Raw genomic sequence first — 22,197 nt, 5'->3', positions numbered from 1 at the left:
CAAGAGGTAATTAAATTCAAAGGTGTGTTATGTTAAAAATTGTACTGTGCACATGAATGACAGATTTGGTTTCGTTTGGTTTCCCATCACCTCTGTGGACTCATTCCGCTTCCTGGGTACCACCATCACCCAGGACCTGAAGTGGGAGCCCACCATCACCTCCGTCATCAAGAAAGCCCAGCAGAGGATGTACTTCCTGAGGCAGCTGAAGAAATTCAACCTGCCAACACGGACGATGATGCAATTCTACACTGCAATCATCGAGTCCATCCTCACCTCCTCCATCACCGTGTGGTACGCTGGAGCCACTATCAGGGACAAACAGAGACTGCAGCGTGTTGTGCGCTCTGCTGAGAAGGTGATTGGCTGCAGACTCCCATCTCTGCAGGACCTGTACACCTCCAGGACACTGCGGCGTGCAGCCCGGATCTCAGCTGACCCTTCTCACCCTGGACACAGTCTGTTTGACCTGCTCCCCTCAGGCAGGAGGCTCCGGTCCATTCGCACCAGAACCTCTCGCCACAAGAACAGTTTCTTCCCCTCTGCTGTTGGACACATGAACAATAACCACATAACTGTCCCCGCCACTAACACATGACCCTACGCTGTGTCACTGCATCATTTCATGTCTGGCACTGATCACCACCTGCACTCATGTATATATCTTTCTACGTAGCACTCATAATTCTTATTCTCATGTATATATGTTTGGCACTGATCACCACCTGCACTCATGTATATATCTTTCTACGTAGCACTCATAATTCTTATTCTCATGTATATATCTCATGTATATCTCATGCACATATCTTTCTTTCTACATAGCACTTTAATTCTTATTGTCTGCACTGAAGCACCGCAGCAATTTCCTAATGTTGTAAACCTCAACATCTGGCAATAAACCCATTCTGATTCTGATTCTGATCTACAACTTGATTTAATTCTGACTTTATTTCTAGGATGCAAATACAAATGCAAAAAAAGCACTTGTGCACAATATTCGTAACCCTGTCTGACACGCTGAAATCTAACACAGTACACCCCCCCCCCCCCCCATTGCATCGTTTTACAGACCATCACGTTCCTGAAGGGAATGTGACAACCTTTTTGCAGAAACGTTGTGTATGATTTCTCTAGTTCTCTGTAGCAGGGAAACCCCTACAAGACACAGTACCTTCCAGCTTTTCTGGATCTCGCCTGTGGCTGACATTGTGCCATTGTGCCCATTTTTTCTGGTCCTTTGTATTTTATTTACAACATTCTCTCTATCCCATCCTACATTACCCAGATTCACCGGGAGGGATCTGCGCACAAAGAGCGCGTAGCCAATCGTTGGGAGACTCTGGTAAATTTCGGCCAATGCCCGCGACCCTCTTATTTACATAGAGACGAGACGATCCAATCGGGAGTCAGCACAGGAGTGGATTTTGACTTCTCTGCCCAATGGCTGCGGACGGTGTAAGTTTTGGGGGAGTGCATATAATCAACATATTATCGAAGGTGCTTAGATATTGATCCCGTATTTCGAGGTAGTTCAAATTCACCTATCTTGGCCCTTTGGCTTTGACCTTTATTTTGCTCGGTGGAGAATTATTGACGCATAAAATGCCGAAGAGAAAGGTGAGTGTCGTCCCTGCGTGCAGCACACTTCACTGTAGTTTTTTCGAGCTCATGCAATCGAGGAAAAATGGGAATAATATTTTGTGGCGACGTCGAGGCAGGTGAGGTGATGCCAAAGTTTGAGGAAACGTCTTTTCGACTGCAGCCTTTCACGCGTAGGCGTTAAACACCCACTTATTAATAACGGATATTTTATATGCGACATTTTGGGGCTTTTTTCATTATAAATCCCCGTGTTCATCCCAATGGCCGTTCTTGTGGTCGTTTTTCCCCCCCCCTGCCACTTCCCTGTCCACAGTGCGCACCGGTGAATGTTAGAGCCGCTGGATGGATGGACGCGTAAATCCTGTTGGAGACGTGCGCTGTGATCATTCTTCTGGGCGCATTTCACTCATATAGATTCTCTCATCTACTCATGTAGATTCCTAATAATGCGTGATATATGTAATATTTAATAAACAAATAAAATAAAAGCCCTCCACCTCCCTGTCTAATTTTGGTTCTCCGGGTGGTGATGAATATGGCAGGCGCCACGCAGAATGAACGAGCCCTTAGCCCCATGAAGAGAAAGGAATAAAGGGGGGGAAGGATCAGGGACAATCGCCGCTGTGTGAAAAGAGGCCGTGGCTCTTATCTGAACAGGACTGCACGACAAGCTCCTGTGCATTGTATCAGCGCATACATGGAAATTGGCTTTTCTGTCACCTAAAAAAACGGCTATTGTCCTCGCAGATTCGCCTTTGAGGACAGAGAATGGGGGGCCTCTAGGGGCGGAGGTCGGCCACATGCAAATGATGCAAATAATGTGAATGTCAACCTGCGAGCTAAACCAATATTTTTTTTCGGGTTTTTTTTCATGGTGGGAGTGGGCGCACTTCTCTCGTGCGCCGTCTCTGCCTACCTGGAGCCGGGAAATACGGTGTCCATTAGGAGCAACAAATGACGCCCGTGTTGTTAGTTAATAAGCGCCCTCCCCCGAGTGAATCGATGTCATGGTCCATTATTCTTTTTTTTTCTTTTTTTTTTGCACGTAAGCAAGATGCCTCCATTAAAAAAATGGAATTAACCAGAGAGATTGTGGCATCATCATATATCATCATCACATAATGTGATTTGCATCTGTGGAGAATTTTGGTCACGTGTGATGGAAATTGTGCTTTGATTATGTGAAACATTAAACAGTGGTTTTATTATTTTTTTAAGACCATTGATTTCTGGGGGAAATTATTTTAATCCTTTTTTTAAGAAGGATTAAATTTAATTGTGATTACATTCTTTTTGTGATTCGGCCAGAATGAGAAAAACCTTCCTCCATCATAAAATCCTCAAATATTATGATGTAAATAATATCTGAGGATTATTTTTTTGTAAGTAATCAAAAACATGCTAATTGTTTCAGCTATTGTTACAGATGTGTTATACCATGAGTAGTAAGTGATATTTCCATTAAGACATCCTGGAATCTGTTTTGGTTCACAGAGATAATTCACTTGTGCATGAGAAAAATTAAATTTGAACTTTTTTTATATGTTCATTTTATTTCCTGTAGTCCCCAGAGGCTCCTGAGGGCAAGGAGGCCCCCAAAGTCACAAAACAGGTAGACGCTTTGTGAGTGTGTGTGCTGTGTGTGTGTGCGTGGCAGTGTTTCCGCGTGCTGTGTGGAGTGTGTATGAGTGAAAGAATACTCACATGAGGAGTTAATGATTAGGACACGTGTAACAGTCACCAAGTAGATCGTCTCGAGAGCAGTTGGCAAAGGTACAACTGATATCTCTTTCTCTCTCTCTCTGTCACTGTCTCTCCCTCGCTATCTCTCTCTTGTTGATCATTTGTTGCTCCGGTAGCCCACCAGAAGGTCAGAGAGATTGTCAGCGGTAAGTTTCACTCTCCCCTCTCTCTGTCTTCACCTCTGTCACTGTCCACTCTTTCCTCTCAGTGTCAACCCCTCATCCCGCCGGGCTAAAACATGTCACATTACCAAGGCTCTGAGTAAAGTCCTCTCGACCTTTATGGATTTCATCAAGGCAATCGCCAATTAAAAGAGCTCCATAAATGTGCTCCCAGAGGACTGGCTCCTGGCTTGGTATGCATGTCTACTCTCTGTTGTCTTTGCCCATTCTCAGTGTTGTATGTTGCACAACATGTTGATGTTCAGGGCTGCATGACTGCCACCAGTGGTGTTATAAATTCTGTAATCATGTGGATGAAAATAAGTATTTTCCTTGATGACGTTATGCCTAATTTGTATTAAGCTATTGATTGTGAATGGCATTTTAAAACAATGTTATCTGAAATATAGTGTTATTTTTATGTGGTCTAGCAGCCCTGCTGTGCAGTCATTGTGTTTGTGTGTGCGTACTTTGCATGTTAAATCCACCGGTGCTGGGTCTTTTTACCCCGTCTATTTGCATGTGCTATTGAAATCATGGGTATCAAACTGGCGAAGAACAGCCTGAATTCTCTTTAATTCTTTCATTTGAACAAAATCTCTTTTTGGCATATGTAGTCAGTCTCCTCTAATTACATGTGCAACACAATTTGTAGATAGCAGTTGATCGTTAAAGGCCACAATTTAATTCTTTCTGATTCAAGCAACCTGTCAACATCTAGACATACTTTTTGGCTTTGAAAAGTTTCTCAGCACCAAGAAAAAAGAGAAAAAAACCTGAGTTATTAATGCATTCTCTGCCTCTTTCACACTTTACGCAGTCATTTAATAGCTTTTGAGGGGCTGGTTCTTCTCTGTAAGTTTGACACCCTTGATTTAAACATTAGTTTGACATTTTGAGCCTATGTAATTCTTGCTAAGGGTTTCATGGGAAATCTTTATCACTTTCATCTCTCATTTCTGTATGCTAGATATGCTAGCAGTTAGCTTGGCTTAGCTTAGCATAAAGACTGGTAGCCAGTCTTTATGCTACCTAGGCTTGTCCAAAGGTACAAATTAACTACTTGCACCAAAAAAATGTATGGTGTAAGTTCTTTTTTTTTTCTTTTTTTTTTTTTAAAGGGCATGCGATACCATGTCTGTGTAGCCACAAGGTTGGTTTGTCTACACTACAAGCTGTGCGTGCCTCATTCAAGCTAACGCCAAGTAGACTGAGGTTTAGCTACAGTTAAAGTGCCTCTTATCCTTTTATTTTCAACTCTAAGTCACCCTAGCAAGCAATTTCTTAGCTGTAGGTTTACTTTTTAAATTGTATCTTTAGGCAATTTGTTACTAGCAGGATTGACCCTCTTCAGCACAGTTTGTCTTAATTCAAGCCTTTTTATTTTAGATCACATGTGCTGTGTCAGACATTTCTTGAGCAAAACAGAGATATTGTGAGAATAAATCACATGATTTCATTTCATCACAGCAGCGTTACTGTAGCTTGTGGCTTCAGGGTAACATGGTCCACACGCAGCAGCCTAAAAAAATGGCCAGAATCTTTGCTCCCATCTGATAAAATCATTGCACAGTGGTCTTAGGTCAGCCCACATCTGATATTTAAAACCCATGGGAATATGATGAAAGCCCATGGGTTATGAAATATGGTGCAAGTACTTAATCATTATCAATATTTGGGCTACAGGAAGATCAAGTGCAGACATTTCAGTCAGCAGGCTTTGGGTTAATCTCAGTGAATAACTCTGTACAGCAAAGTAGCTGAAACTGCTTTCAAAGAGTAAAGAGAAAAGATAACTCTAGATAATATAGATAAGAGCAACATGTCTTCATAAACTCTGAACCATGAATTAGTTCTGACAGGATTTATTTATTTATTGTAATTTTCAGAGACCTGCTCCACCCAAGCCTGAGGCCAAGCCCAAGAAAACTGTCGTCAAGGTGAAACAGATTGCACACACACAAACACACACTAAATTATTTGTAATAATTTGCAAAAATCTGAGGAAATTGGCTGCCTTTTAGTATTAGTTTATATTAGAGATGGACCGATCCGATATTACGTATCGGTATCGGTCCGATACTGACCTAAATTACTGGATCGGATATCGGAGAAAAATAAAAAATGTAATCCGATCCATTAAATATCACGAAAGCACCTCACAAAACTTGCAACACACCGTAACTCACCTCAGAACGTTAGCATGTCGGAGCAGTATGCATCACGTGATAGAGCGGCTGTGGCATGCGGGACCTGTGGTCTGGATAGCATTTGGAGCTTCGCTAGCAACCTGGCATTTCATCTCCGACAAAGTTATCCCCGAGAGAAGTAAAGCAAGTGTGTAAGTCCATCTCTGAATGTTTGTAAAGCATTCCTGCGTTAAGCTTAACGAGCGACTGCCTCTCGCTCTCCGGCTGCTACTTCAATCGTGAAACTGCTTAAATGATCAGCTGATCGGCTTTTCTGTCGCGAGTCCATGTCTCTCCTTTGTTTTTGGCCCACTTTGCACCAGAAAGAGGAAACCAGCGGCTGAACAACAGCAGCACGTTTAAGCTTGATAAGCTGTTGTTAGAATTTATTTAATATTACTTTCTACACCAGGATCGTTTTCTACGTAGCTGACCTGGTAACTGTGCAGGGGCGGATCTAGCAAAGTTTAGCCAGGGGGGCCGATAGGGCATTAACTGGGAAAAGGGGGCACAAAGACATACTTTTCTTTCTTATTCTCATTTAAAATGTCTAGCTTTTAATAAATAATTATCTGACACACAAAGTTTTAATTTGATGTAAAATGAATAGAAGTCAATTACTGTATATAGTGACTATTAAGTCTAATATATATACCCTAGTAAGCTATAGTACTTTTTCCTTTGGGAAGGTACCATCTGTGCAGTCTGCAATTTTGTTGAAGAAAGATGTTGAATCTATTTAATATTTCTTGAAAAATAATTGATTTCTGTGCATTTTTTTTCACACTGCATCAAATTAAGGTTGATTACGTCGATTAAGCATCATGAGGTGGAGCGTGAGGGGTGGTTCCCTATTTTTTATTTATTTATTTTTGTTGTTGCTGGGAGTTGGAACCCTATTAGTTAGGTTGCTTAATATTTACGCTAAGTACTCTTTAAAATACCAGAATAGGGAGGATGGTGTAGGTTTAAGTTTATTAGATTGATCAGTATTGCTGAACTATGAAATATTTTTTTTGTATATAGGTATAACAGAATAGCTTTAGTGTAGTTGTTGTTTTAAACTTGAGTATGAACTTGCAGACTTGCAAAATGCAGCAAGATATTTTAAAAAACAGTTTTGTTGATTAAAAAACACTATATCGGATTCATATCGGTATCGGCAGATATCCAAATTTATGATATCGGTATCGGTATCGGACATAAAAAAGTGGTATCGTGCCATCTCTAGTTTATATGACTGTCCAAAGCTGCTGGATTGGAAAAACAAAACACAAATTGAAAGCAGGCTTAACTGTGATGAGTATGTATGCAATAACTCAGGCTATTTTTACTTGAAAACAAAGAAATGGGGGGTAGCTCAAGACTTGTGTACATTACTGTACTGTTACTGAGTTTTTACAGAATCACATCACTCTAGCTTTAGCCTTATTTATATTAACTCCCAGTATATTCTGGAAGATTATATTGGTTACTTCACGGCCTTGCTCTGAGCTGACATCTTAGTACTTGCCTTGAGATCCTTGGGCAGATCCTTTGTGTCCTCCAGGGGCCTGGCTGTAGCCGGAAGGGGATAGAGCATTAACACCCCAAAGCTCTGGAAAGGTCATTTTCTGAACCACTTATTTCCTTTAAGATACAATATAAAATAGAGAAGTCCTTTCCTGGTTTTAGTCAAGTTTGATTTTTTTAACTGTAACCACTGTGTATTGACTCTTTGCTGCCCTTGTGAAGCTTTTGCAATGCTGATTTAGAAAATGTTACTATAATTATCATTATATGCACATTATGTTATTCTCACTTGTTCTGTGCAGAAGGTGGTAGATGATAAGGGGGCAAAGGCAAAGAAAGGTGGCGCTAAGGGGAAGAAGGAAGACGGTCCTGCCCAGAATGGAGACACCAAGGCCAATGAGGTATGAGGAGGGGAAAATAAAAACATGATGTAATTTTTAAATAAAATGTAGGAAAATTATATTCAGTTCTAAAAATAATAATCTTTATTTCCTTATCCTGTCAATTTGTGTACAAACGAACATTAATTACAACAAATACGCCACACGTCTGTTTTTGCTCACATGGATATACCCTCACACATAAACACACACACACAGATCTATGTGTCTCGTCCGTCTGTCAGTGTGTCTTCCATCAGAAGCACGGCTCCCTCCATGATGTCAGTGAGAGGACAGAGTGAGACAGTCAGAGTTAAGGGTATGGTTGAGTGTCTCTAACTGGTCTTTGGTATGTGTGCTTGGACACTAACGTGCTGCTAATAGTCACGTCTGCGTTAACAGGGAAAACATTTACTCGCTGTGCTTTGCAGTGCTGTGTTTATTAGAGTGTTTGGGTAACACAATGAAGAAGTAAGGCTGTCCCACTTGCTCTCTGTGTACAGTGAAGTGGGTCTGACACAACTTTTTCCATTAGCAGGAAGGTTAGCTGCTGCTCACAGAGCTGCAATGTGAAATGTGCTCTGGTTCATGAACAGCTGACTCCACTATTGACCAGAGGGGTGTAGTGGGAGGTGAGATTAACGGGTTACCGAGCTATGTTTAGCTTTTAGGCAGAGTTTTCTGTGTCACTAGTGACTTTCTTTTTACTCGGCAACATTACCGTGTTTGCTTTTTCTAAACTCATAAGCTTTACGTTCAGATTTTCGGTACACTTCTAAGTACAAATATCTGCTTGACGAATATATTTTGTATGCAACCTGTTGAGCAATATCTTACTAACACCACCATGAAGCTCAGCTTCAGCAGCCCAAACTGGGCGTCACGGTGTCACTGGAGTTTGCATGCATTCAGCTGGTGATGCATAAAATGTATGAATGTTTTTATGCTTGGCTCTAACCTGCTGCTAATTCTTCTTTGTGCTGCAACTAGAACCCAGGTGAGAAAACCGATCAACTGCATTTCCAAAATGATTATAACTAATTAAAACTAATGTAGACGTTAAAAAACATTTTAGTTGACCAAAAAAATTCAAAAATTAAAACTAATGAAAACTAAATTTTGTAAAGTTGGAAAACTAACAAAAAAATATAGAGAAAATATTCTTAAATGTAGTATTTGTTTCTTTAGCAAAAATATTATTACAACTCACCTGACGAGGCTTTGATGAACATGTTTACTGGATGTCCACAAGACTGTGAGTCAAAACATAAAATAATAATAATAGAAATTTAAGACACTCCAACTTAATTAACAAAAATTAAACTAAAACAAAGCATTAAAAACTCAACTGAAACAAAAAAAAAAAGAATGCACTCTGGAAACTTCAGCTAAATTACAAATCATAATGAAATAAAAATAAAAAGTAATATACAAAATACAAAACTATAACAAATCAGTACATTTGCAGGTTGTTTATTGACAGTTTTAGATGAATACAGTAAATTTGATTTTGATATAAAGTGATTTTCATATCTTCTTCATTAGGTTATGGCACAGACTGAACAGACTGTACCCTGACCTTTGTTTAAAAGTATTCATTTAAAAACATCAGAGCTGTGATGCGCAGTTGTTACGTTTCTAACCAACAACAGCACAGCGAGAGTGCCAGGTATGATTATGTTTCTGCTCTGTGCGCTTGTGATGATCACAGATTCCCAAAATTATCCTTTTTCTCAGCACCACTGTCGTCTTGTTTGGTACAGTGTTGCATTGCACTGTTTTATAATTGGTGCTCAGTCAACTGACTTGTCTGATGTGCCTGGGTTAACAACAAAAGTTCTTAACCACTATTGTGGTACCTGTTGCCTCTGAGGGTGTTAGGTTTGGTCAAACCAACTAACACAAAGAAAACCTGGCTGTGCTGAACTTAGCTCTCAGAGGAGATCGCAACAAAATTATTGCTAAGTCAGGAGAGAATGTAAAAAGTAAGTAAGATAAAATAATTGTGCCGCTGCAAAATTTTAGCTTGAAAAAAACGAGTGATGAGTTGAGCTAACAGCTTGAAGCTCCTCATTGGCAAATGAGGTCATATGTTACCTTGAAACTCATGAACACCGACCTGCCTGACTTTGTAAATTTCTTATTGAAGGTTGACTTCGGTCGAATCGCAGTACTGATAGTTCTGCTTTTATTTACTGGAGGTTTGAGAGGTCCATAAATAGAAATCAGCCACTGCTGGCAGTAAGTGAGTAAATGTGGTGTTTTGTTGGGGAAATGAATTGAGCCATTAAAGAAAGAGCCTGACATTTGGATAAATAGGTTGCTTTTACCTTATGAAAAAAAAAAATATAGCACTTTCTCTGTGTGTCTGTACAGTACAAATGAAGCCAGGCTTAGCTTAGCATAAGCCATTTTTACACATGAACAATGGGAAGAATCAGGCTGGGATATTTCTGACAGTTCTTCTTTCTGACATGTAAACCACAGCAGGAAACAGTCAGCTTCAGATGCATCTACCCTACCAGAAATACTCCATGTGGTTTAAGGTGATGTTCTGCCTGGATAGAGCAGTTTGTGAGTTTGTGTACTCATATGCACCTTTGTTGGGAGATGTCATGAAAAGTTCAAAGCTGCAAAGTGGATGTGTTTAAACCCCTTTAAAGTCTGAATGCCCATAGAAATATCTTGTTGGTGTGTTCAGGTGAATCTTGACAACTTTGGATGGAGCTAGGCAATAGAGAAAATATTTTACATTTTTATTATGTAATTTATTTTTAGTTATTGTTAAAGTAAAGCGTTACGCAATTATTTTATACTTAAAATGTCCGGTGAGGAAACTACTTAGGCACCTTGTTTAAATACTTCAAACTAGGAAGTGTGCCATCAGTGCCAACTTCTCATTGGATACAAAGGATGGAAAATGTAGAAACGCAGCTGTCTGCAAGCATCAATAAAATGTAGTTCAGTATTGTTTTTTCTCTATCGTCAGAAGTATCATAATTATAGATTTTCTTGAAATTTTGAGGAAATATCACCCACCCCTTATCTGTAGTTATTTATTTACTCATTTACACTCTGCTCAACTCTGCCGTTTGTTGTGTTTGTGGGGTTCCAAACATTTGTTGCCAACTTGGCAGTTGCAGAGTGCTAATAGCTGGGCAAACCGTGTTCCTGCCGTCTGTTCTTTACTTTTTAAATTTTCATTTATTGGTTGTCATAAATGTCTATGCTGATAGACTGGTAAAGACCTAAAAAAGACATGCGCTAGACTGAATGTAAAGAATCAAACAAGACTTCTAGGTAAGAGTTTAAAAATATGACATTAATATAGCTTTTATTTTACAGACTTAGCGCAGTCTCACACCCAAGATGTGACCTGATGTTTATCCTTTGTTACACTCAATGTTTACAGACAGTATGACAAAATGCAAGAAGACTAAAATAGAAACTAGTTATTGGCATCCCCAGCAGAAAACGAGGAAACAATACGACAAAAGTGAAATAAATCAGGTGCTAATTTAGCTCAGTGGTTGGGGTGGCTGCCAGGCCAAAGCGGCATCGAAATAGGTTTGCTTTTGACCCGAGCCGCTTTGGTGCATGTCCTACCTGCTTCAGTGAAAACTATCTAATAAAGATGTGAAAAAACACATTAGCTCAACTTTTAAAATATTTATAAGCCTAGAATTTCTACACAGACAAGCATCCCTATAACTCCCTGTAGTTGTTAGCAAAACCATCCAGATAACTCATTTGGAAAGCCTTTTACTCTACAGACAATAAACCAAAACATTAAGTGATCTTTATGCAAAATAAGTTTGGATCTACACTGTTTGAAGGGTTGGTTACCACAACTTACTGGTTGGGTTTTCCCCTCCGTGTACCTCATTGGCCCTCTTACGTCTCCTGGGGTAAATAATGGCTACACCTGCATGTGTGTTTTTCACCTCCAGGTAACTGAAGCAGCAGAAGAGGCGACCGAGGAGAAGGCGTAAAGGCACGGGCGCGTCCATCGACTCGCCCCCTCTGACTCCATGGCAGCAAAGCATCTTTTTTTACTGACGATTTTGTACCATGCTGAATTTTTTTTAGACTTGTGATAGTAGAGATGGACAACCAGCAGCCCCACCTCCCGTATCTTCACACTCCTTCCCCCACCTCCTGTTTTTGCTCCATTCTCCTCCTCCCCCCAGCATTCTGTATTGCTATACTGTATGCCTCTTAGAAGCAGAAAGGCAGAATGAAGTGGTTTTATCAGACAGCTGCAGATGTTCTTTGTTTTGCCCAAGAGGAGCTGTAAACAAGACTTTTTTTAAATCTATAAACCGGCTCTACCTTCATTCGTAGTTATGCTTCTCTATAATACATCACTTACTGGCACTTTGCCTGCAATCGGATGATGGTCACACCATGATGTAACCCCCTTACGGCTAAGGTGAGCATATCAACAGTTTGGTTGCAGAGCCACAAGAAACCAGTTCCAGTCACCATGGAGAACATCTGCAGCTTTTTAAAAATCTTACTTTTTAGTCACCACCACTGTGTTTCACATAGCTCCTTTTGTATGTGTATACTGGAGTGAATGTGTTTGTGAGTCTCTGTGCTTGACTTTGTTTCCTCCCCCTTTCCTTTCCTTTCTTTCTTTCTTTCTCTCTCTCCCCTGAACACCTTGTCCTGCAGCAGAGTGACATAGCAATAATGAGTGGTGCTTCTGTTCTAGACGGCTCTATTGGCTTTGGACCCTCTGGGCTTCTCTGAGTTTCATCCTGTTGGGAGAATATTTTGAAATAAAAGAAAAAGTTGATGTCTCGTGGGACTCTTTTTTTAGTGTCTCTTCACTCGTTGGTAAATAAAAACGTTGTGAAATAGGTTCTGCATTTGGACAGCAATGCCATGTTTTGTTCTTCCCCAGACACTAGTAGGCTGTATTTTAACTGTATGCCTGCACACAGGCTGCTTTCCCTCTCTGTGTTCAGGTTTTACAAGTACTTTTTAACCAACACAAAGCTGCCACTCTGTGTCTGTGTACACTTTTGTGTGCATGTGTGTGAGGTTGCCAGGGGCACGTGGCTGTGTTAAATACAACTGCTGCGTCAGGAAGTGAAAGGTCAGCATTTGCCAGAGTGGTGGGACCAGTGAAAGTGTTGGGTCTCTCCATTGCAGGACAACCTGTCACTCACACTTGTGGGCCTATAGCCTGTTCCTCCCTCTAGCATGTAGAGGTGAAATGATGGCTGTGCAGGTACTGCCACATACTGAGACAAAACTGTACTGAGATGAGCCTCGGTCAACAACATGATGCCTTTTTATCACCATTCAGCTGTTGGATGCTGTAAAACACAAATATTGCTATAATGTGTTTAAGTGGGAAACACCTTTTAACCCAGTGTTACCCCTATAGGTACTTTGGTGTGCTGCAGTGGGACCTCCAGGTTTTTCAAAAGGTTCATTTAACCCTGGAGAACCCATGGGGTCAGATCCGACCCCATTGGTTTACTAGGGAAACCATGGGGTCATATTTGACCCCACGGGTTTTCCAGGGTTAAAAATATACATAAAATTACTTAAGACACAGAAAGGAGTTTGATCAGCGCACTTGCCCACAAAGAATCAATGGGTGCAATGTATCAGAAAGTTCCAACTCTGTGCAAATATGTCCTTCTAGTGTCCTTTTTTGGTCACATTTAATTTACAAGTTCATTTAATACATTGTTAAACAACAATGTATCTATTTTCTTAACCACTTAACCAGTTTAGGGTTGCGCTGCCAACTCCCAAAAAATGATTTTTCACCTTCAGTAAACATGAAACAATCATTTTGAATAAAATGAAACTGAAATATATACAATAAAAGGTTTGATTTATTCAAATGCTTACCTAACCATACCACTTTATTTATAAAGTGCTTTAAAAAACAGCAGGGCTGACCAAAGTGCTCTAAAATAATCGCAAACATAAAAGACAAACACAGGACAGAGAACCCGAAACACTAAAGAGCTGTAGAAGCTGAATGTATACCAATCAAGTAAATCTCTTTTGAGCAGATTTGATTAATTTATCATTTTACATTATATAAAATTATGTGGATAATTTACATGTGATTAAATTAGTTAAAGCATTTTGACCAGAATTTTATTTTCAATGTATCCCAGCTGTCATGGGGCCAAAAGCAGGGCACATCAGCCCAGGAGCTCCTAGATGCAAGGTTATGGTGCAAACCACTCAACCACCCTTAGTGATCTAGTTTTATATTTTGTTATTACTTTTAAATTTTTTATTTACCTTTTTTTTTACTCATGTTTCAGGTGGTTTTATTCGTTTCATTGTCAGCTGTAGCATCTTTATTTACTCAAATATGCAGGGAATTTGAAAGTGAGACAATTTCAGAAATTCAGAAAAAGTGTAGCAATGCAAACACAACCCTCTGTGAACGTAGCAGAGTCACAGTATTGTAAACATGACAAGTCTCAACAAAAGTAGTGAAAGATTTGACCACTATAATATTTATTTTCACGTTTTTTTTTAAATTATTTTTTATTATTTTCATTGGGGTTAACTAAAATGTTTTATCACACCTACTTTTACTTAACCTTGATCATGACACTTAAAAAAGAGCCATTGTATTAACCCACAGAGCAGACCATTGAATCCAGACTAAAGATATGAGAAAGGTTACGTGGCTGCAAAAGTACTTAGCTGAAACTTCTATTTTCTAACTAGTGAAGACATCAGAGTCCTGATTGTCTGATGATTGTCTCTAGCAGGGAAAGAGTGTTGAAGCCAAGTAATTTTCCACACCTCACAGGATTTTTAAGCTATCTGGCAAAGTTTAGTAAAGGGTGTGGATTTGCAAGGGTGTGGATAAACAAGTATCTCTGTGTGGACTGTTGTCAAGATAACCTCAAACCATTTCAGATCTCTTTTTTAATGTGATTAGTATTTATCAGTGAGCTATTTATAGTAAAAGAAAACCTGTAACTGATTGCATCTTTTCATAACCTTTGACTCCTCTTAGGCCCGTAAAGTGACACATGGTGAGGTTGCCTCCTTGTGGTGGTGTCAGCCCACACAATAAACTTAGTCATAAGAGTTCAGGTCAACCGGTAAAATACAAGTTAATGATTAGGCTGAAAAACCCATAACTGATCATCTAAATATTTTAAGTATTATTTTAACTTTTTTTCTGTGCTTTAAAAAATATATACAGAATTTGTTGGTCAAATTACACCCAATCAGTGAAGTCCACGGATGGACAGTTTAATCTGGCCTGATACGATGCGCACATTTGGAAGAGAAGATCGAAAACTCTGTCAGGGGAGGGTCAGAATACTAAAGTGGATTTTTGAAAAGCTCAAATATTGCTTGTTCCTCTCAGAGTAATCGTCCACCCACCTATCTGCCAGAACGCTTTTGACATGGAATAATGGTAGGTGGTGTAGCCACTGGTGATGAGAACACTCTCTGTTGAGTTCCTGTCCATCTGGCAGCCTATAAATGTTGTATTATTTGTGTTTAACGTTGACAAAATGAACCCATAATTGCCTAACGATGCAACATAAATGACAAAGTTGTGGAAAGTGTCGATACAGACCTAATTTGTGTGCGTTACACTTGATTTTATTTGAGTTACACCTTGTTAGTTTTACAAATAGAATGGCATTACTCTGTTTAAAATAGACAAAAAAATTAAGTTGACTCTTAGAAGCACGAAGCCTTATAGCATCTTCCCAGATGCACTGTTGATGTGTTAGATTTGAAATAGTTTATAAAGAAGAAATTAAAATGTAGAGGTGATATGTTTCTGTACTAGTGTTAATCATTTGTGCAGGTAGACTGAATTATATGCAACTGTAAGTGGGTGTGAATATTTCAATTTAGCTCAATTGTACCACATAGGCAACTTCACACATGTAAGCTATAGATATGAGTGATTTAAATTTCTCTACAAACAGTTGGTCTGGTCACAGTATACTCAATGATGGATTTTAGTGTGCTCTGTAATGTCTGTCCTCTTACCATTGCTGGTATGGATTCCAAAATAAAAAATAAAAAATAAAGTGTGCGTATGTATGTACATATATGTACTTGTGTGTGTAGATATATATGTATGTATATGTATGTGTGTCTGTTACTTGTAGTTATTACTGCCTGTTACCTGTGGTAATGCAATTTATAATTTATATATTCTGTATTCAGTTATGAAGGCTCTAATTGTTGGTTGCGAGCTGCCACTTAGATGCTTGTATCTGCCCGGGGCTGTTGATGGGTCTGTATGCAATGATGGGCGTAGCTGCGGGAAGTTTATTGTTTTTTTTTGTTGATGAGTGAGTATAGGGGTGGGATTTAATAAGTTTTCTTCGTCCCACTCCTTTTTCAGGCAAGTTTTGTTTTTTGTTTTGTGTATTTTATGTTCAATATAGGTATTTGTTGTGCCTGAAAATGAATAAATAAATGAAATGAATGAAATGAAAAGAGAAAAAAACCAGAAGATATGTGGCAAAATATTTCGAAAAAGAAAACTCCAAACTGTTGTAAAATGATCTGAAACACGTGTGGTGTGTATTTACCTTCACTTTCATTTGTGTCTTACTTGCAGCAGTAAACATTAAATGTGGGAAATAAGATTAGACCAGGAGGGGTTGTTTGTCATTGGTGACGTGGCTTTTAATAAAACTATAATGTACGTCCCTTGCACACATATTATTGTGAGTTTACTTTAAAAAGTAAAAATTAACACCAAAGAGTTGCTGTTCCTTTTTTTTTCATTCACAGCTGTCACCGAGGCATCCTGTCATGCATTTCCTTGATAACCCCCCTTGATGTGTGTGCCTTGTCTCAGTGTCTCAGTTGCCACTAAATTGCTGTAACTCACGGGGTTTCATTCATTAAGCTGCATTCCCCTTCTCCAACCCTTCCCCCATTTTATTGCCTGGTAGTATTTGGAAGAGAAATGGACGACTTCCCCACCAAACGGCTCCCTGAGAGAGTGGGTGTGTTAGCTAGGACATCTTATTACACAATAGCGACAAAGTTACGACAAGCGAGACCAGCAGCAAGAACACGGAGAGCTGATAAGAGAACAGGCTAGCTGTGGTGTTTGATAATAAAAAAATAATAATGATAAACTAAGCTGAAACGTTTGCTCGCCTGTAAATCCCTCTCAAACACGGGAGCCATGTTCTGAACCCGCCAGCTACGAATATACAGAAAATAAATATGGCAAGAATTAGGCTGTGGTAATCCGCAATAGACACTAAATGACAGAGGAATGGACTCTAATGAATAAAAATGTGATAAATGCCGTCTAGTTACAAAATAACAGCCATTCTGCAGCAATGTGTCCTCTCCTTTAGCAGGCTGCCATTTCTACCTCCCCTCGACGGCGGCGCACGTGAGCCACAGCGCCTGTATTCTTCCGCAGAGGGCTTGCGCTTTTTCCTTTGAGGGGGAGGGGGATTAAAACAAACATGCCTCCACGGCAAACCGGTCGTAAGTGAAATTCGCCCCAGCCGGCGCTCAGTACAGCCACAATTTAGCCATTCGGTCTTTGTTAAAGGAAGGCGGTGTTTGGCGGGGTGAAGCCTTCAGCGCGCACTAATTATCGCTCCGCGGAGGTATACTCCCGCAGCCGGGACTTCGTGCGAGCGAAGCTGAATGGAGGCAGCCTCTTCCTGGTGGATAAACAGTGACAGCTACAGGGCAGCCACCTAGACCCACCACACAGGCTCTGGCGCTGCCCTGGCAAACAACACCAAAATGGCTTCAGACAGTACACACATCGCGCAGTTGACTTCTGGTGAGTAAAGGAGATCGGAAACTATGTCACGGTCGTTGTAATATCCCCCCAATTTCCTCGGTGCCCTCTTCTAACGCAGCTCCCGTCCTCTTCTCCCCCTCCAACCATACCAGAACTGTACTTCCTAATAGCCCGATTTCTAGAAGCTGGACCGTGTCAAAAAGCAGCCGAGGTTGGTGTTTTCGCATTTTAGGAGAATTTATAATATGTCGGCAATTGTCACGAGGTGTAATTCTGTATTTTTATGCTATTTTCAGACCCTGATAAGGGAGGTGGAGGAGAAGGAGGTAAGCAGTCAGCAGCACGAGAGAGATGCTTCTCTCTGCACTGTACTTTGTGATGTTGCTTTGACTCTGATTTACCATTTACTGTTTTAAAACATCACCTGTAACGTCTATAAACTGGGTGATCACGGTCCACACTGTTTTTCCACCTCAGCTGCTGCCCAAAAGGCTGGACTGGACGGGGCAGGAACACCCCGGGACGTACGAAAATTTGGTAAGGGTGCTGTATAACTGAGGAAAAAGTTTTTAGAGAGCAAAATAAAAATTGAATTTCCCGCAATTTTTAAATCAGGTGGTGGAGCACAAACTGAAGAAGGACTTTGCAGGGCGAGTCGGCTGCAGGCTTTAGGGGGAGGGAAGCTGCTCTTTTTGGAGCACTTACAAGGGGCTCGGGTCCCAACCTTGTGTGCGCCACGGTGTGCGAGTTTGGTGTCCATGCATGTCCAAAAGGTTGCGAGAGTTGTTGGTGAAAAATGTGTGTGAAATGTTGATACGTCATGAGTGTTGTGGTGTAGGAGCGCCAGGATCCGGAGGAGGGACTCCCTGCGCCACGAGCCTCTAGGAGAGAGAGAGAGAGAGATGGAGGCGCTCTTGTCCTACAAGAACCATAATTTGTGTGCATGGGTTGAAAACACACAGGGGGGCACAAGAGTTAGAAAACAGGACTTTTTTTTTTATTCGTGGGGAATATAAAGAGTATAGTCAGTATAGCCGGAGACACGGCTCGCCCCCTGTTCTTTGAGGTTGTTGTGGAGTGGTTATTTTTTATTTTTTGGGGAGAGGGTTGTTTTGGTGCGAGCTCGGACGGAAAAGCAGAGGAAGGATCAGTCGGTGTGAAGATGCGAGGTAACGTTCAGCTTGATGTATTATAATCGCGCTATTAATTGGAGCGCTTAATTGTCATGTAAACAAACGGGGCTTTCGCCTGAAAGCGGCGTTTTTACGCATGGGGGCGTGGAGTGAATTCACCATCCTCTTACATATTTGTTTCCGAGTCAGACCTGCTAAAAGCGCGCACTCCCCGTTATCTTTTTTTTCTTTTCCCTTTTTGTGTTATTTTAAAAGTTTTATTTTAATACTGATTTTAAAAAACAGCGACCTGGTTAATCTACGAGATAATGTTTGTGGGGGACGATTTCCGTCTTCACGTCCCAAAGCACACACGGAACTAGATGGCGTAAAGTGCAGCTTGATCGCCATGTAAATGTATAGGTTTAAGAAATTATTAACAGCGTCGTTCTGCCCGCTCGTATGAGTGTGTGTGTGTTTTTTTCTTCTCTCTTCCTGCTTGGCTCGCTGGGCTCTCCGTTCCTCCTCCTCCCGTCCCCAGTCTTTCAGCCTGCCTCCAGTCTATTGTGCATAATTTCCCGTATTAAAAAAATACTGCGGAGGGGTTTTAATTATTAGACCAAGCGGAAGCAGGGAGGTTAGAGGCAGGAGGGCAGGATATCGGCTGGATTTATTTATTTATTTATGATTATTTATTATTTTTTTGTGGGCGTTTGTAGTTAGATGTCTAGGGGGGGGGACGCTGTTAAAGAAGGGGGTTGGGCATCACTGAGGACTCAACAATGATATTGTAATAATTAACGATATTAATTGCGGCTAATTAACGAAGGCGGATTCATTAGATGTTCGATTGCTTTCGTGTCGCATTTCAAACTGATCAGGAAGACGAAGCGCAATGAAATACGGCCGTGTTTTTGAGTGGAAGTGGAAGCCTGCATCGTTATCAGCACAAATGTGTTTAGACTCATTTATTAACGGATTAATTGTCAGTAATAATACACTTTAATGAATGCAAATCTATGTCAGAGGCAGTGATGCTTGAGGTGAAAGATGTTTGTAGGGCTATGAATGGAAAGCAGGATGTTTATAATAATAATAAGAATAATAGCAATACTAATAATGATTACATAGAGGGTAACTTGTAGTGGTGTGGGGCCATGTGCTTTGTGATGGTGCAGCCGTGGCTGGGGGAGTGTTATCCATTACCCTTCAGAAGGAAGGAAAATGGAGCAAATTGTTATTGCACATCACTTAGTTTAGTGTGTGTGTGTCAGTTGTGGGTCTGCGTGTACCTAAGAGGGGCTGATATGTACTTAGAAACACTGATCACGTCTGTGAACCAGCAAGGATGTTGAAAGCAATTAAGGGGTCATTAATTGTGTGTGTGTGTGTCACAGAGACAGATAAAGGAATGGAAAAAGTGTGTGTGTGTGTGTGTGTGTGACTGAGTGGAATAATTGTTTAATTTCAGGCTTACGTGTCTGAAACAAAGCCGATGACTGCACGTCTGATTTGAGTGAATACATTTAAACCGATCTGGCTTGCTCCAAGTAAACACACTGCTGCATGCTGCATTATTTTATTCCCCTCCGTGTCTCGCATCGTGCGTGCCATTCCACTCATTCAGGCGTGCATGTTTCTTTAGAAGTAGGCCACGCAGGAGGGTCCCCATGTGTCAGTGGAATCAGAGAGGCTGTGTGTTTATAACAGCGTAGGTTTCTGTGTGCTTCATCCTTATGTTGCATGCCACACCCCCTCCATCCCACCACACTGTTGTAGTGCGTATGCTGCTGGGAGCCGCACCATTTAGAAGCCTTCATCTTTTTCATTTTAGTGTATAAATACGTGTCCGGTTATATTTTTATTTCTGCAGTTTATTAAAAAAAGGAGGATCTTATCTGTTATTTTATCTGTTATCGGTTTAGTGTGATTTCCTCTGACACACTCAGAGAGCAGAGGGGCCTTTACTTGCATCCGCATTTGTGGAAGTGGCCTGGATTTTTCAGTGTTTCTGTTTGCTGGAAATACTTGAATTTGAAATTAAAGTTTCAATTTCCCTTTACTTTGCAGCCACCGTTTGCCTTCTGACATGTTTTCACCCCCTGATGTGTTCGATAGATTTGTAGATTTTTGTGTGTGAAAATTGGCGTAGTAATGTGGAACCCATTTGTACCTCCACTGAGACGTTTTCTTTTTCACACCACTGTCGTCGGGTTCGAGCAGCAGAAATCATCCAGCTGGTGGGGGTTTGATGTCTTGACACAGCAGCTTTTGGCAGGAAAGCTCTTTGAGCACATTTCTCTCAGCTTCCTTTTTATCTTTTTTTAAACTCTACCACCCTCCCCCCACTAGCAGTAGTTGTTTTTTGTGGTCATTTACCAGCCTGAAGACAGATTTAATCTGAGTGTATGCTTGCGTTCAGGTAAAGCTCTACAGGCACATCACGCCAGACCACCTGCTGCAGGTCTGCACCAGAGTTTGTCCGCTGCTGGAGAGGGAGGTCCCTGCCAGTGTGCCTGGACTCACCAGCCTTCTAGGAGCTGGCAGACAGAATCTTCTCCGCACCGCTAAGAGTGAGTTCACGTGCAGTGCATTTGCATACTTAAATATACACACGTGCAAAAACACCCACTCGCTCAATGCCTGTGTCTTCCTGCGTGTAAGTGCTGACTTACCAAGACATGGAGTGAATGTATACATTTGCGTGGTTATGCAAATATGACTGCATACATCCAGATCAACATGCACAACACACACTTAACTATAGCTGTGCATGTGCTTATGCATCTGTGCTGTGTGTAAATTCCAGGTTGCAAACATGTTGTGTGGAAAGGCTCAGCGCTGGCTGCGCTGCACTGTGGACGTCCACCGGAGCCACCTGTTATCTACGGGAGTCCGCCGAATATTGGTAAGGAAAACAGTCATTTTGGTAAAGTGGGCCAAAATGACTGGGCCAACTATTGATTTGCCTAAAGAAGTCTGTATGTTTGCACACAGACTTGTGGACTTGTTGTGCTCCACCTCGCGCTTAATAAACATGGCCATAGTTTCCAAAAATCAGGGGGATGCATCTACAAATAATCCAAAAGCTCCGGCTCCAGACGTGTATAAGAGCGCTGTTTGGACAGTTTTTTTAAACTCCTGGATCTGATGTCAGTGTCAGTGAGAGTGGATGTGCTCAGTACGACCATCTCAGTCCAGGATTATACTTGCTTGTGGAGATGCACATGGACAGCTGTGGACACCATGGATGAGTAGTCCTTCCTGTTCTATTTTTTTCCCCAAGTCCTCTTGGAATCCATCTGAAGCATTCATGCGAATTTTGGCACACTGGTTGCAAAAAACTGCAGGTCACATGGACACTTCTCTACAGAGCATCTCATGAAACGTGAAGGACGAAAGACCCTCTATAAACTAGCAGATGCAGCAACTATACCACCGGCATCAGATACAGCGCAGAGGAGCCTTACTCATCTACATTCAAACCTACTGTGTGTCAGGGACAGCCAATCAGAAGAGGGTTGTGCTGCGGAGGATAAATAAGATAAATGAGGATTATTTTGAATGGTGAATCATACAAAGCCAATCTTAATAAGTCCAAGAGTGAAAAGATGGAGGTCTTTTTTTTTAAATAATTCACTTTAAAATATTTCAGCATTCTTATGCTCTATTGTAAAAACTTGTGTCCTTCAGATTAGCAGAAGAACAGTGTGTAGAGAGCTTGATGGAAACGGTTATGCA

The 22,197-nt window shown here is 40.9% G+C and overlaps 2 protein-coding genes across 2 annotated transcripts in view; both read left to right on the top strand.

Moving 5' to 3' along the window:
• The first annotated feature begins 1,547 nt into the window (after window positions 1-1,547).
• On the top strand, window positions 1,548-12,305 carry hmgn3 (high mobility group nucleosomal binding domain 3). The gene is made up of 6 exons (XM_085373364.1): window positions 1,548-1,620; window positions 3,170-3,217; window positions 3,465-3,494; window positions 5,399-5,449; window positions 7,513-7,611; window positions 11,541-12,305. Exons 1-6 carry the CDS (start codon window positions 1,606-1,608, stop codon window positions 11,580-11,582), a joined length of 285 nt encoding a protein of 94 aa, XP_085229490.1. The 5' UTR covers window positions 1,548-1,605; the 3' UTR covers window positions 11,583-12,305.
• A 4,947-nt stretch (window positions 12,306-17,252) lies between these two features.
• The window catches only part of phip (PHIP subunit of CUL4-Ring ligase complex), a 41,831-nt gene continuing 36,886 nt past the window's right edge, over window positions 17,253-22,197 (top strand). The window contains exons 1-6 of the mRNA XM_085371862.1: window positions 17,253-17,383; window positions 17,497-17,555; window positions 17,641-17,670; window positions 17,822-17,881; window positions 20,879-21,029; window positions 21,266-21,364. Coding sequence (XP_085227988.1) covers window positions 17,344-17,383; window positions 17,497-17,555; window positions 17,641-17,670; window positions 17,822-17,881; window positions 20,879-21,029; window positions 21,266-21,364 — 439 coding nt within the window. The 5' untranslated portion in view covers window positions 17,253-17,343. The remainder of the gene's footprint in view (window positions 17,384-17,496; window positions 17,556-17,640; window positions 17,671-17,821; window positions 17,882-20,878; window positions 21,030-21,265; window positions 21,365-22,197) is intronic.

This window comes from Diplotaxodon limnothrissa, linkage group LG15, assembly GCF_057381915.1.
Source record: "Diplotaxodon limnothrissa isolate DT_005_m linkage group LG15, D_limnothrissa_male_GT1.1, whole genome shotgun sequence".
Classification (NCBI taxonomy): domain Eukaryota; kingdom Metazoa; phylum Chordata; class Actinopteri; order Cichliformes; family Cichlidae; genus Diplotaxodon; species Diplotaxodon limnothrissa.
Note: the sequence above shows the minus strand (reverse complement) of the source record. Positions and strands in the feature narration are given on the sequence as shown.